The 15,418-nt window shown below is 39.1% G+C and overlaps 1 protein-coding gene across 3 annotated transcripts in view; it reads left to right on the top strand.

The window, feature by feature from the left end:
- Positions 1 to 15,418, top strand: part of LOC114030650 (arf-GAP with SH3 domain, ANK repeat and PH domain-containing protein 1) — a 482,413-nt gene that overhangs the window by 301,027 nt on the left and 165,968 nt on the right. For all 3 annotated transcript variants that reach the window (XM_027845496.1, XM_027845498.1, XM_027845497.1), the window contains one exon: positions 4,915 to 5,060. In XM_027845496.1, coding sequence (XP_027701297.1) covers positions 4,915 to 5,060 — 146 coding nt within the window. The remainder of the gene's footprint in view (positions 1 to 4,914; positions 5,061 to 15,418) is intronic.

Raw genomic sequence — 15,418 nt, 5'->3', positions numbered from 1 at the left:
CAAAGTACAAACTGCTCAGCTTGGCATTTAGAACCCTTTACAATCTAGCTCCAGTCTTCATTGTTTGTTTTTTTTTTCATGCTTTCCAAAATATAGCCAAATTAATCTGCTTGCCATTCCTTGAACTTGGCATTCCATATCCCTTCTCCATGCCTTTGCATAGCGTATCACCCTATGTCTGGAATATATTCTGCCTCTTAGAACCCTTCCCTCCTTTAAGGCTCAGCTCAGATTCAAATACTACTTAAAATCTTTCCCTGTCCCCTCAATTATTAGTTCTGTCTCTCTGTCTCTGTTCCTCTCTCTCTCTCTCTCTCTCTCTCTCTCTCTCTCTCTCTCTCTCTCTCTCTCTCTCTCTCTCTCTCTCCTCTGCCTCTCTGTGTCTTCAAGTTATTTGGTATTATACTTTTGACATGTTATTTTCTGTTGGGGGGATGCAAGCTTCTTTAGGTCAAGGACTGTTAAAATTGTGTCTTTCTAACCTTTTCCCTTTGAATTAAGGAGAGGCTTAATGGACATTGGCTTGATTTGCTAATCCAAAGGGTTTTTTCAGGAGGAAATAAGGAACCTAGGATCTCTGCCTCTTCCTTCTCCTCATATGCTTTCTTCTTTCCTTTGTCTTCTCTCACTGGAATTTCTATTGCCTTCTGTGGAAAGAGCAAGCTAACACTAGCAAATCCAAATGTTCCTTCCCTTTTGGCCCAAGAGTATGTTGGGTGAACCCTTCTGCTGTTGTCTTCAGCTTGTCTTATATTCTTTGCTGGATGTTTGAGGGATAGTCTTCCCTAAGAAATGCCTGCCTGTTTTTTTTTTAACATTTGGCTTGCTTTGGGATTTGGGACTGTTCCAGATGTTTGAGGTCACTGGAAGGCTGATCTCCAGATAACTGAGGTTTTACTGTAATGCATCTATTTCAATTTCCCCCAAAATTTCCATTTTATTTCTTTCCAGGAAAAAAAAAAAGGAAGAAAACTTTTCCATAGCCTCAAAGTATGTGTAGAAAAGCTTTACTTTTTAAGCAAACTATTTTCTACTTCACGTCTTTCTCTATCACCCGTTTTTCCAATTCCTAGTCTTATACTTAACCATTAAGGCACATTAGCTTTCTTCAAATCTCTAATTTACAGAGATAAAAAATAACTAAGGGCAGTTTAGCATCCCACCTCCAACCCCAGCTGCCCTGAACTTGCATGTGATTTTACTACTGGCTTGTTGTGTGACTTTGTACAAGTTAATAGTCTTTTTCCTAATCTATAAAATGAGGGGCTTGTAGCTGAAAAATTGTTCAAAAACACCAACAATCAGATGAATGCAATTTTAAAAAAAAATTTGCGTTACCACTTCACATCAAATTTTTTCTTGTTATTGTTGAGTCGTTTCAGTCACGTCCAACTCTTTGTGAGCCCATTTCGGGTTTTCTTGGCAAAGATACTGCAGTGGTTTGCCATTTCCTTTCCCAGCTCATTTTACAAATAAAGAATTGAGGCAAACAGGGTGCCTCGCACAGGGTCCCGTAGCTAGTCAGTGTGTGAGGCCAGATTTGAACTACTGAAGAGGAGTCTTCCTGATTCCAGGCCTGGCAGTTTATCCACTGTGCCACCTAGCAGCACAGATGTGAAAAGATGGGAAAATTCAAGGATGGAGCTACTACTGAAAAACAATTATGCAAGAAAATTATGCAGGAAAAGTTGCTAAACTGTATCCTATAACTCACTCTTGGGTTTTATACTCAATGACTTTAATGAGGTTCAAGAATAGACCTATGTGTGCAGATATTTGTAATGACAAAAAATTAGGAACAAAATATGTTCTTTACAATTGGTAAATCACCAAAAAAAATGATAGGATATGAATGTAATGAAATATTATTACAGTGTAAGGAATGGCAAATATAAAGAATTCAGAGGAATTGGGAAAACTTTTATGAGGTGAAAAAATGAGGAAAGCAGAGCCAGAGCATATTTTTTTTTGAGAAGTGACTTTTGCATCAAAACAAAATGCTGAAAGTCCTAGTGTAGTTTTAAGCTAGTAATATTATTATTAGTGATTAAAATTGTGCTAAGACTTTGGAGACTTCCTGTATATTAATATTTTATTTTTAATGGGAGAATTGGACTAGGTAGTCATTACGGCCTCTTCTGGCTCTATCATTTGATGACTATGTCTTAACTGAACTTGAACCTAAAAATCTAAAAGGCAAAAATATGATATGGGCATAAGTTCTAATTTTATTATTATTATTACTATTGTTATTGTTATTATTATTATGTTGGTAGACTTTGTCTTTTGCATTTATGAGAAAATCCTTTTCTGATAATTATTGAATTATGCCTGTCTTTTATTACGGTTAGAACTCATCCTCTCCCTTTTGCTAAATAAAAACATTTGGAACACATGTCAGTGCCAACTTTATAAGTACTGTTAAATTTCGTATACCTATTTTATGCTCATTTCTACAGTGGGCAAGTTAAAATTGACTTTTAGGGTTACTCTTGCTGGGAAAAAATAGTAATAACCTCTGGCATTTGTTTAGTATTTTTTCATTTTTTGTCCCCTAAAGGACTTTCACATTTATTCTTCTGTTTAGCCTTCACAATAACTAACCGAAGTGAATAGTTAAGATTGCTTTTGTGCCCATTTGTTGTTGTTGTTTTTTTGGAGGCAATTGGGATCAAGTGACTTGCCCAAGGGTTACACAGTTAGTAAGTGTCTAAGCTAGAAATGAACTCAGTCCTCCAGACTTCAGGGCCGGTCTTCTATCCAGTGTGCCATAAGTCCTCATTCATAAGTGTGTTTAGGGGTCAAAAAGTTGGAGAACCTCTGCTCTAGATGAGAATTCTGCAGCCTGTCCCACCCTACATTGAATTACCATGTATTTGCTTTGCGTGTGTTTGGTATTTACTTATATATGTACATCTTGCCTCTCCTGGTAGAATCTTAATTCCTTGAGGGCAGAAATTGTTTTGTTTTTGTCTTTATATTGCCACCACCCAGCATAATATCTCAGCACAATATCTGACATGGACTTAATACTTGCTGATTGAAAAACAGCAATATTTAAAATGGTCTTCAGTTGGCTCTGGATGCTCTGCACTCACTAGCATCATTACCACTAAAACAAATGAAGCACAGTGTCTCCAAACCCTCAGTACACTTTTAATCTTAAAACTGCACTAAAACCTTGGGGAATTATTCTCACCCAATACTTTGAGGAAGGTAGTGCAAATACAATAATATTATCTTCCTTTGAGAGATGATGAGTCAGTGATATGAAGTGGGGCAAGTGAACCCTCTGCTTTGTATTAGCTATGTGACCCAGTGTAAGGTACAATGGAAAACCACTGTCTCTAGAGTTAGACAACCTGATTTCACTTCTTCCCTAGCAGTTTCTACCCATATGACCTTGAGTAAATACTTTCCTAGGCTTCATTTTCCTCATCTGTAAAATGAGGAAGGATCAGGGGGAAGTTGGCTCTTAGTAGCTCTAGGTCTTTCAACTTATGAATCAATCTAGAAATCCTGTCCCCTTGAGGTCCAAGCTGTCATGACGCTTCTGTGATGATGTCTCCCCTATTTCTCTTAGCTTCAAGTGCCTTCATTATCCTGGGGTTTTTCCCTTTTGTTCTGATTCTTCTTTCACAACATGACTAATGTGGAAATATGATTAATATGGTTGTACATGTGTAGCCTACATCAGATTGCTTGCCATCTTGGTGAGGGAGGGAGAGAGAAAAAAATGTATAACTCAAAATTTTATAAAAGTGAATGTTGAGAACTATCTTTACATGTAATTGGGGAAAAAAAACTTTTAAGTGAGTGGAGGGGTAAAGAAACCCTTTAAGACTCTATTGTTGCCAAGTTACTTCATCTTTGAACCTCAATTTTCTCACCTGGAAAGGGTGGAAAGAATTCTCTATTAGGAATAAAAGGACTTGAGTTCAAATCCTTGCAGCAGCTTAGACCTTAGTCAAGTCTCTGAACTTTATTTTTCTCGTTTGTAAACTAAAGGCAGGAGTTGATTACTTGAGGTTAGGAGGTCTTCAGGTGAAGTCTGGGTGACCACTTGTCAGGCATGTTATAAGGGGGATTCTTATTCATATAGGGTTTATGGTAAATGACCTCTGAGGTCCCTTCCAATGTCCAGACTGGATAGTACCTCTCATATACAGAGTCACAGAACTAGAGAATTACAAGGAACTTTAACAGCTAAATAGTCCAACCCTCTTCTAGAAGGAAGCCTCACTTGCCTGACAAGCAGTCACATAGTCTTGACTTAAAAACCTCCAAGGAGGAGAAACTCACTATTTCTCAAGACAGCCCATTCCAATTCTGAACAACTCTGATTATTAGGAAGATTTTCCCAATATCAAGCCTAAATTTGCTTCTTTGCCACTTTCACCCATTTCCTTCTTTATCTGCATGACCACTGTCATGTCCCTCCTGAATCTTCTTTTGTCCACACTAAACATTCCCAGTTTCTTCCAGCCAGTGCTCATTCACCTTCCAGGTTGCCATCCTTTGGATTGCTTTCCAGCTTCTGGCTCTCAGAACTGAACACAATATTCCCAATATTTCATGAGGGCAGTACAGAGGGCCTGTCACTTTCGTGTTCCCAGAAGCTGCTGTCTACAGTAGGTGCCTCCACTTTCTCTCCTGTCTTTTCTTAATCCTTACAATCCAGCTTCCAGCCTCATCATGTACGGATCCTTCCCCTGGAAGAATGTAACCTCCTTGAAGACAGGTGCTGTTCCATGTATGTCTTTGTATCCCCCAGGGTCTAGCACTATGTCTCACACATAGTAGGGGCTTACTACATCCTTGTTCAGTTGTTTGTAGGATTGAGTAGTTTCTAAGTAATCAGTGCTTTAAATAACTAATCATGAAAAAAATGACGTTTTGTCTCTTCCTTTTCAGATCATGTACAGAATGAAGAAAACTATGCACAAATTCTAGATAAATTTGGAAGTAATTTTTTAAGTCGGGATAATCCAGATCTTGGCACTGCTTTTGTAAAGTTTTCCACGCTTACTAAGGAACTATCCACCCTGCTGAAAAATCTGGTAAGAAATTTCAAAACTGAAGTTTCTCTTAAGGCACTATCAAAATGCATGTACAAAATAATTAACAATTTCCATGTCTGCCAAAGAGAACCATTTAAATAATCTGGTAAATTGATGGAGGTGTGGAAAGGGCAGAGAAAGTCGATCAGAGGCACAATCTTTTCATTTCTGTTATACACAGGGGTGTCAATTGGTAAGGTAGTTTGAATGAATCTAAAAAGATCTACAAATATTCTGTTTCAGGTGGCACAGTGGCTAGAGCACCAGGCCTGCAATTAGGAAGACCTAAGTTCAACTCTGGGCTTAGATGCTTACTAGCTGTGTAACCCTAGGCAAATCACTTAATCTCTGCCTCAGTTTCCTCATTCTAAAGTGGGGTTAATAATAACACTTATATATATATATATATGTGTGTGTGTGTAACTCAAAATTTTATAAAAGTGAATGTTGAGAACTATCTTTATATAGTGAATATATATTCTTTGTATAGTGCTTTAAGGATTTCAAAATGCTTTGTAAATATCTCATTTTATCTTCCCAACAACTCTGGGAGGTAGGTGCTAGTATGTGTTCCCCTTTTACAGATAAGGAGACTGAGGCAAATATTAAATAACTTTCCAGTCAGAGCCTGGATTCAAACTCCAGTCTTCTAACTCCTTTGTCCATTCCTCTGCTACAATGTCCAGTTTCTCACCAAGCATAGTTATAATGGAATCCTGCTGCATGCAATTAGACATTTTCTTCACTTTCCTTCATTCACCTCATTCTCTTTTCCTGGAATCCCCAACCTTTTACCCTAAGGGAGGCATCATAGTACAAAAGAAAGAGGATCTAGAATCCCCTTACCTCCTAGGGTTGTTAAGTGTGGATCAAATAGGATAGCATTTGTAAAAGCACTAAGCGAGGTGCCTAACACGTGATAGGATCTGTATGAACGTTAGTGATTAGTAATGCAGAAAGTATGAGTATTCCTGCACAATAAAGAGGAAATGTAGTAATCAGTGCATTGTAGGCACTGGCTTTCTGGAGGGGCATTGGATGTATTCTCCACTAATTTTTTAAAAATACCCATACCATTTTCTCTTTCCTCTTTCTTCTCTTTCTGTTCTCCTATTACTTTTCCTTTTTTTTTTGTTTCCTTTCCTCTTTTTCATAACTTCCCTGAGCTTCAGTGTCCTTATCAGTATAATGGAGGGAAGTATACTGGTCTTGCCTACCTCACAGGATGTTTATGGGAGGGGAAATCTCTTTGTAACTGTAAGAGCTACCAAAGGTTGTCGTGATGGGGCCAGGATTGGAATTAGGATCTGGGTTCAGATACCTCCTCTGTTGCTTAATATCTGTATGACTTTGAGTAAGTCTTTATGTTCCTGGATGTTAGTTTTCTCATCTCTAAAAGGGAGTTGAACTAGAAGACTTTTAAGATCATTTCCAGCTCTAGGTCTATGTCCCTATGACTCTTAAGTCACAAACTCTCTGGGTCTCATTTTCCACATCTTAAAAATGAGGGGGTTGAACTAGATTGCCTTGAAAAGTCATTGATTATCTTAATAATATCATGAAAGGTAGGTACTGTTATTATTCCCATTTGGATAGAAAGGTGAGCCTGGAGTCAGGAAGACCTGAGTTCAGTTCTAGCCTCAGATACTTATTAGCTGTGTGGTGCTAGGCAAATCACTTAACCTGTCTGCCTCAATTTTCTCATCTGTAAAAGGAAGATAATAGTAGCACTTAACTCCTGGGGTTGTTGTGAGCACCAAATGAAATAGTATTTGAAAAATGCCAGTGCCTGGCTCATAGGGCACTTTATAAATGCTAGCTATTATTGTTGTTGTTAAACAGTTGAGGAAACTGAGGCAGACAGAGGTTAAGTGATTTGCCCAGGGTCACACAGCTAGTAAATTGAGGCCCACTTGGAATTAAGGTCTTCTTGACTCTAGACCCCGCATTCTATCCACCACACCACCTAGCTGTCTCTAAGAAGTAATAATAGTAATGGATGAAGCTAAGGCTGAAGCTAAAGCTGTTAATTATTTTCTTTTTTTCCTAAGCTTATATTTCTGACTAAATTTAAGTCAGCAGCTAACTCATTTCAGTTGCTTCACATTACATGATGGGACAATTCCAAAACAACATTTAAGCAATTGAGAGTACACCACTGCGAGTTCATTCTTCTTTAGGGAGGGATCAGCTGCTCCTTTATCATAGAATCTTAGGAAACTGCTGCCTGCTTCCAATCCTCCTGGGTGTTTTAGCTCAGTATTAAATTTCCCAAATGGTGAGGCTTTCAGCTCTGGCTGAGGGGGCTGTGTGCCTTCCACCATGAGGTCTCACTGTCTGGAAATTTTCCTTGCTGTTTTAGTCTATATTTTCCTTTCATCTCATCTCTTTTCCTACCAGTATCAGTTAATCTTGCTAAACCTGTCTTATTTCTGAATCAGCTCTTTCTGACAAGAATAGAAATGAGTTGTCACACTGTGATATAATGCATTGTAATACTATGTACCCTTGTGAATATTTGTAACATTGGGTGTTATGAAAATACAGTGAGAGAGACAGAGAGAGAGAGTGTGTGTGTGTGTGTGTGTAACTCAGTCTGTTAGAAATGAAATGAATATAGCAGCAGGAAGATATCATGATGAGGAATGAAATAAACACAAAACTTTGAAATTGGGAGCCCTGGGTTCCATTGTCAGCTTTGTTGTTGACTGGCGACGAGAGCCTGGACGAGTTTGGTTTGTCTCTCTGAGCTACATTTTCCTCATTGATACAATGAGAGTCAGGTTAAATGATTTCTAAGGGGCCTTCCAGTTCTACAGTTCTGGTCTCAAAGAGTGAGGCCTGTGGTAATGGCAAGAGCAGCTCATGTTTCAGAGTGCTTTCTTCATCGTCACCCCACAAGGTATGTAAAGCAATTACTGTTTTCCTTATTTTATAGATGAGGAAGTAGAGGGTCAGAGGCTTAAGTGAATTGCCCCAAATTACACAATTAGTGTAATTGTGAGGCTAGAATCAAACCCTTATCTTAGGGTTACACTTTGCTATAAATGGTCATTTCCATACTATTCAAAACTAACTGACCCTTTTACCTAGGATTATATGATTAATTCAGAATTGTGTAGTGAGGTGGAAAGAGCCAGTGCTTTTAACCTCTCTGGGCCTCAGTTTCCCCATCTGTACAACAAGGAGACTAGACTATATAACCTTTAAGGCTCCTTCTAACTCTAAGTCTTGTGACTTGATACACTAACCTACTCTGAAGCATAAGAACACTTTGATTTTCTATGAGCTCTTCTTTTTTAGCTAAGAGTAATCATTGCTGTCATATTATCCTGGCAGGGAGAATCAGCACTCTGGGATGTTTGATAGAAAACCAGGTACTTGATTAAGATTATGAGATCACCCATTTTTAGAGCTGGAATGCACTTTAGAAGGTCATCTAGTCCGTGAAAAATTGAGGCTCAGAAAGATTAAGGGATTTTCCAGATGATACCCACGTATTAAATAGCAGTCTCTATTCAAACCTAGTCCTCTGCCCCAGGTCTAGTGCTCTTTCCACTATGGTGCCTGCGCTCTGAGACTACACCCAGTTTTGTACATTAGACATGCATTCCTTGAGAGCAGGTACTGATGGGGGTGTGGGGGGGTGTGGGTGGTTTTTTGTTTTTTGCCCTTCTTTATATCATCCATGCTTAGCACAGTGCTTGGTGCATAGTAGGTGCTTAATAAAGGTAGTTGACTAACTGTACTAGCTTAAATAATAGAGGCACCATGGCTTAATGCAAAGAGATCATACTGGTATGAGACTTTGGTTTGAATTTGTCTGTCACATGCCAGCTGTGTGACCTTGGGCAGTCACTTCTCCCCTTTCACCCTTAGTACTTTGATATGTAAAGAGTATATAATAAGACCTTCCCGGTCTATATCATAGTGTTGTAAGGCTCAAATGAAATAATGCTTTTGTTAACTGTTAGAAAGCATTATATAAATATGAGCTGCCATTATTACATGATTTGCCCTGTCAGTTAAACTACTAAAACCAGCTCAAAGGTGCCTTGTGTATCAGGTGTTTTTTCCACTGGTGTATGCTATCTTAAGTATACCTACTGCTTTCCCTTTCTCTCTCAGTCATGAAGTACAGAGACTACTGGCCTAATCCCATTCTGATTGGCATGGGAGGTTTTAACTGCTCTGTTTCTAATGTGGGCCGTTTCACCTTCCTTAGGCAACTTAGTTGTTCCTCTTCTCTCCTCCCCCACCAATCCTGGGGGCTCACTAGATTAATACTAACCTTAGTGCAGGTACCCAGTTGGCTTAGCCCATTCACTGCAGCATAGAACTCCTGAGCTCAAGAGATCCGCCGGCCTTAACCTCCCAAGTAGCAGGGATTACAGACAAAAGACACCATTCTTGGCCTCTTCTATTTTAATGTCATTTTGTTCTTGAAAATAATATGTTAAAAGAGAAGTCATGAAAATGTTACTACTAAATGTTTCTTAGCTCACTTGGCTGCCTGAAGTATGCCGTTACTCTGTGACCCCACTGAAGCAGCAGGCAAGTGAACTGAGAATTCCATTACTTCAATTTCCAAAACCACAAAATGGGGACAGGAAGGGAATAAATGGTGGCTTGGAATCGATACGTTTCAAAGGAAGTATATCAAGGAAAACCATCTTAATGCCTATCCCTCTTAACAATCGCTTAGTGAAATGGAAGGTGGGGGGCAGAGAGAGAGAGAGAGAAAAAATATACCTCTTTTTAAATAGTGGGAGGTGCCCAAATCCTTTAAAGCACTGCCAGGCTTTTAATGCCTTTCCCTGGTTTCTCCTCCAAGCTGAGCTTTTGGAAGTCTCCTGTAGTTTGCATAAGAGCTGGGGTCCTTTTTTAACGGTTAAAGAGCAGTTATTGCTTCAGAGCTGTTGAAGTAAAGCAAAGATTTCTCCAGCTGTAGAACATTTCCTGTTTGCAATCTCTAACTATGGCAGTATTGTGGTTAGATTGGGTTTTTCCCCCCCTTTTAATTTTTCTGGGTTTTTTCCTACCCCTCATGACAGATTTCCAGAGATAGATGAAGAAAGTACAACTTTATGAGGTTAGCTTCATATCAAATAGATCTTGACTCCCTTCTTTTGCTTCCCCCGTCTCTGTATCCTTCTCTTCTCCCCCTCCCCTTTTCTCTTTCATAGCTAAGAGAGGCTGGAAGAACATGGGATCTCAGAGCTGTAAATTGGCAACATCCCAGGTATTCCATGTTGTATTATACATGAGAAGTTTCATCTTCTTACATGATGTTAAACTGTGGCTGAAAAGATAAAACCTTTGATCTGTCAGATTTCACATCATGTTCTGTCAAACTTTGCTGCCAATTAGTGTTTTTTGTTTTGTTTTAAGACTGGATTTCCATATTTCACCCAGGCTGGAAGCAAAGCAGCCATTCATGAGCCCAGTCCCAAAGCTTATCTGCATGAAACTTTGAGCTGCTCCATTTCATACTTGGACCAGTTCACCTCTCGGGCAGCCCGATGACTCTCTGCACCTGAAACTTTCACCATATTGATGCTGGACTTATTACAGATACCCTCCAGATTGGTTTTAGCCTTAGATCTCCTGAATTCAAGAATCCATTAGGCTAAGCCTCCCTGGGGAGCAGGGATTTGGGCATGAGTTATCACACCTGGCTGCCACTTAGTATGAGGGGGCACTTTATAACATGCAGTATGCCATAGGTTTTTTTCTAAAAACCGTAAAGTACTATAGAAATGTAAATTGGGTTGTTACAATTATAAGATGGCCATCTGGATCAGTCCTGAATTTTACTATCTCTTATAGTATTTCACTCTTCTTTGGAAAATAAGGCTTGTTTCCCTCTTTCTTAGGCTAGAGTTTTTGATCCAGATCTGTGATTTCATTGATCTTAGGCACTTCTTTTGTGGATACCCTCTCTGCTGAAGCAGATTGACAGGTTTTCTGTAATTTGCAGTTTTGCAGAGTTGCCCTGGCCGCTGAGAAGCTTAAGGGACTTTACCTTGGTCATACAGTATTTTCAGAGGAAAGTCTTAAATCCAAAGCTTTCCCTCATATCTACAACCCTATGTTGTAATAGTGCACTCAGAGTAGTAAGATACTGGCCTTTTTGCTACTCCTTGCAGGTGACTTTTTCCTTGGCTGTCTCCTATGCCTATAAAGCCCTTCCTCCTCATCTCTACCTTCTGGCTTCCCTGGCATCCTTCAAGTCTCTGTTTAAATGCGACATTGTATAGGAGACCTTTCTCAACTCCTACTACTAGTGCCCTCCCACTGAGATTACCTCCAGTTTATTGCTTATTTATCTTGTATGGACCTAATTATTTGCATGTTGTATCCCCCATTAGAATGTGAAACTCCTTGAAGGCAGAGATGGTTTTAGTAGTGGTGGTGGTGGTGGTGTTTTTTGTTTTTTAATCTCCAGTAGTTAGCACAGTACTTTGGACATAGTAGACTTTTTGTGAATGCTTGTTCAGCTCTTTCACTAAAAGTACTCTTGATGCCATCAAGGTGACCCTGGGTTTCCAGAAGCTACACCAGCAAAGTCCCAGTTCTAATGGGTCCTTCCAAATTGGGTAGGCTTTGAAAATCGGTCTGTCAATGCACTCTATGGCTTTTATCTGAGCATCAGCATAGCTAAATTAGGAGAGCACCATTTCCAAATGGTTGGTCATTGGGTTGTGATTTTTCTTTTGGCTCTAGAAACTCAAAAAGACCAATTACTAAATCATAGAGGGGTTACTGTCTACATTAGTGGAAGAGGGAGACTACACATTGATGAAATCATGGGACCTTGAAGTATAGTAAAGTATAAGGCAATGATTAACTCTGTGATAGAGATGTTTAATTAAAGTAGAGAAAATGTGATTTAATATCACTTACACTTTGGTATCCTTCTAGTTTAAACCTTTAAAATTGTAAAAGACATCCATGAAAACTGGTAATTAGAAGTTCTGAGAGTTGATCATGATTCATTCAGAGACTGTGAAATGTCGATTAAAGTAGAACCAAAATGTGGGAGTTGCAGGAAAGCAGATACCAGTTTGATATGAAGAACTTCCATAGTGGTTTTGAAATGGAATGAGCTCCCTAGTGAATAAAATATTGAGGTATCTGAGCCAGGGAGTGTATGACCATTAACCAGGGATGTTCCATCACCCTAGTGTTTCTTGCCTGACTATGGCAATAGCCTCCAGTTAGGCTTCCTACTTTCAGTCTTGCTGTCTGGACTCCATATTGCTATTCCAGAAGCATGGGTCACTCCCTCGCTCAGAAGGTTCATTGGCTAAGTTAAAATACCAAATACTCCTTTTGGCACAATCTAGCTCCATCTTAACCTTTTTAGACTGATTTCACATCATTCCCTCCCATGCACGCTGTGCTCCAGCTGAACTGGCCTCACGATTGGCATTCCATCTTTTACCTTCATTCATGACTTTGCATGGCAGCCTCCTATACCTGGAATACTCTGCCTCCTCACACCCATCTCTTGCAATATTTGCCTCCCTTCTAGACCCAACTCAAATGCCATTTCCTAAATGAATTCTTTCTTGATTTTGCAGCAGCAGCTGGGTAAAGTATCCCCTCCTAACTCCCACCCCACCCCCCAAACTTATTTTGTATTTACTTTGACAGTTACTGTTTCAGAGCTGGCTAGGTTATGGATCTGGAGTCAGGAAGACCCGAGTACAAATCCAGCCTCAGACACTTATTAGCTCTGTGACCCTGGGCAAGTCCCTTAACCTGTCTGCCTCAGTTTCCTCATCTGTAAAATGGAACTAACAAGAGCACCTTCCTCTGAGGGTCATTGTAATGGTCAAATGAGACAATATTTGTCAAGTGCTTTGCAAACCTTAAAACACTTTATAAGTGCTAGCTCTTATTATTATTTATACTTTCTATTTACTTTTCTGTGTGTGCATTACAATGGATAGAGCCCTGAATTTGGAGTCACAGAATCTGTTTTCTAATCCCAGCTCTGTTACCATCTGTGTGACCTTAATGCCTCATCTGTAAAGTGAAGAAGGTTTGATTGGATGGTCTTCAATATTACTTCCCCTCTAAATCTGTTACTGTCTAATCCTACATTGGTTCTCCTAAAAGGAATATTTTTCCTTCCATTTTTGTCTTTATTATCCTCAGCACCCCTACCACAATGTCTGACCCATAATAGTACCTAATAAATGCTTGTGGAGTTGACTTGAATGTTGTAGAGGGGATTTCTGTATCTTCTTCAAACTTAAGGAGTCCATGTTTATAGGGCAATGAGAGCGTATCACTCTAATGTGTGAAAGGAGTTCAGAAGCCATTCAATTGCATTAAATGCCACTAAGCATCTATTAAACACCGTGGTCATTTAGTCCAAACTCTTATCTACTATCTATTGAACTTTTCCAGTTGGATATATTGGAGACATCTCCAACTCACCATGTCCAAAGTAGAACTCACTTTCTTTCCTAAACCGCCCATCTTTTTTAGTTCTCTCCATGGCACCACCATTCTTCCAGACTCTCAGGTTGTAAATATGAGTGCTGTCCTTGACTCATCTGTTTCCCTCACCCCCACATAGCCAATCATTTGTCAGATCTTGACATTTCTACTTCTACACATCTTCATTTACCATTTACTCACAGCTACCACCTTAATTGATGCCTTCATTATCTCTCATCTAAACTATTGCAATGCCTTCCTAATTGGTCTCCCTGCTTCAAGTCTCACCCTACTACAATCCATCCTCTATACAACTGCTAAAGTGATTTTCCTTAAATGAAGAGCTGACGATGTCACTCCTCTGTGCAATAAATTCCAATGGCTCCTGGTTGCCCCCTGGATAAAATACAAATTAATCTTTTTGGCTTTTAGTGCCATTTTCATCCCAGCCCTAACCTTTCTGCCCAGTTTCATTTTGCATTGCTATTCCTATCTCCATACCTTTGTACTGGTCATCCAACAACTAGAATGTTCTCCCTTCTCTTCTCTGCCTCACAAAAATCCCCTGATTAGAAGTAATGGGTAGACTACTGGTTTTTGAGTCAAGAAGACTTGATTTCAAATCCTACCTCAGGCACTTGTGACCACGTGACATCTCAGCCTCAGTTTCCTGGTTTGTAAAATGAGAATTATAATAGCACCTAGCTTACAGAGTTGTTATGAAAATAAAATGAGACAAAGGCACTACCTTCTTGATAAAACCTTTTCTGATTCTTCCCCTACCTGTAGGGTCTTCCTTCTCTACCTGCTATGAATTTATTCTGTACATACTTGTAAATGATCATGTTGTGTTCCTCAACAGAGTTTCAATTTCTTAAGAGTAGGGATTGTTTCATGTTTTGCCTCTCCAACACCTATCACAATGTCTGGCATGTAGCAGGCACTTAATAAAGGCTTGTTCTTATTGATTAATTAGTTCCTGAACTATATACATAGTACCATGGTATGACCAATATTAAATTGGGGTATTTTTCAGACTACCATATAACTATAATTTTTCTTTTGCTTTTCCATTTATCTCAAATATGAAATAGAAATTATGTTCCTGTATAACCTATATCAGATTGCTTGCCATCTCAGGGAGAGGAGGATGGGATAGATTTGGGGACTCAAAATTTTAATTAAAAAATGAATGTTAATAATTGTTTTTACATGCAATTGGGCAAAAAATATTATTTAAAGAAAAAGTGTTTACATGTAAACTAACCTGTATAAAGGGGAAAAAAATTATGTTCCTATTTATCTCTGTCTTATAATCTAGCCTGTCTTTCTTCTGTTGGTAAAATTCATTCCACAACATACCAATTACCTTCAGAAAAAGCCAGGAGCTGTGTATAACCCAAGGAAAAATATTGTTTTCATTTTTAACTCTGAGGCCCAGATGTACAAGATGATCTTAGATGTAATGCACCATTATGTTTACTTAAAATGAATGAAACTAAATTATTTTAAATTGAGTGGCTCTGATTATTTCCGATGCTTTCACACCCACCCATATTTCTCTGGCATGAACCTGCCAGTAATGTAGTTGTTGTTTGAATTTTACCTCACAGGTTATTTAATATATTTAGTTTATTGATAGTGCTCTGATCTTGCTTGAAACTTACTCCTTCGTTTTACCTAGGTGTAATAGAATCACAGAATGTCAGTTAGAAGGGCTCTTGGAGGCCATCTGGTCTAACCTGTACCTGAAGGAGTCTGTTCTGCCGCGTGCCCAGAAGGCCTTTCCCTGAAGACCTTTATTAAGGCAAAGCCAGTGCCTCTGGAAGCAGCACCTTCCATTGCTGGGCAGCTCTAACTGCTTAGCTTCTTCCTTACATTGGGCCTTAATCTTCCTGTCTGCA

Source organism: Vombatus ursinus, unplaced genomic scaffold, assembly GCF_900497805.2.
Source record: "Vombatus ursinus unplaced genomic scaffold, bare-nosed wombat genome assembly UNPS02014973.1, whole genome shotgun sequence".
Lineage (NCBI taxonomy): Eukaryota > Metazoa > Chordata > Mammalia > Diprotodontia > Vombatidae > Vombatus > Vombatus ursinus.
This window is presented reverse-complemented; position numbering and strand designations above follow the sequence as displayed.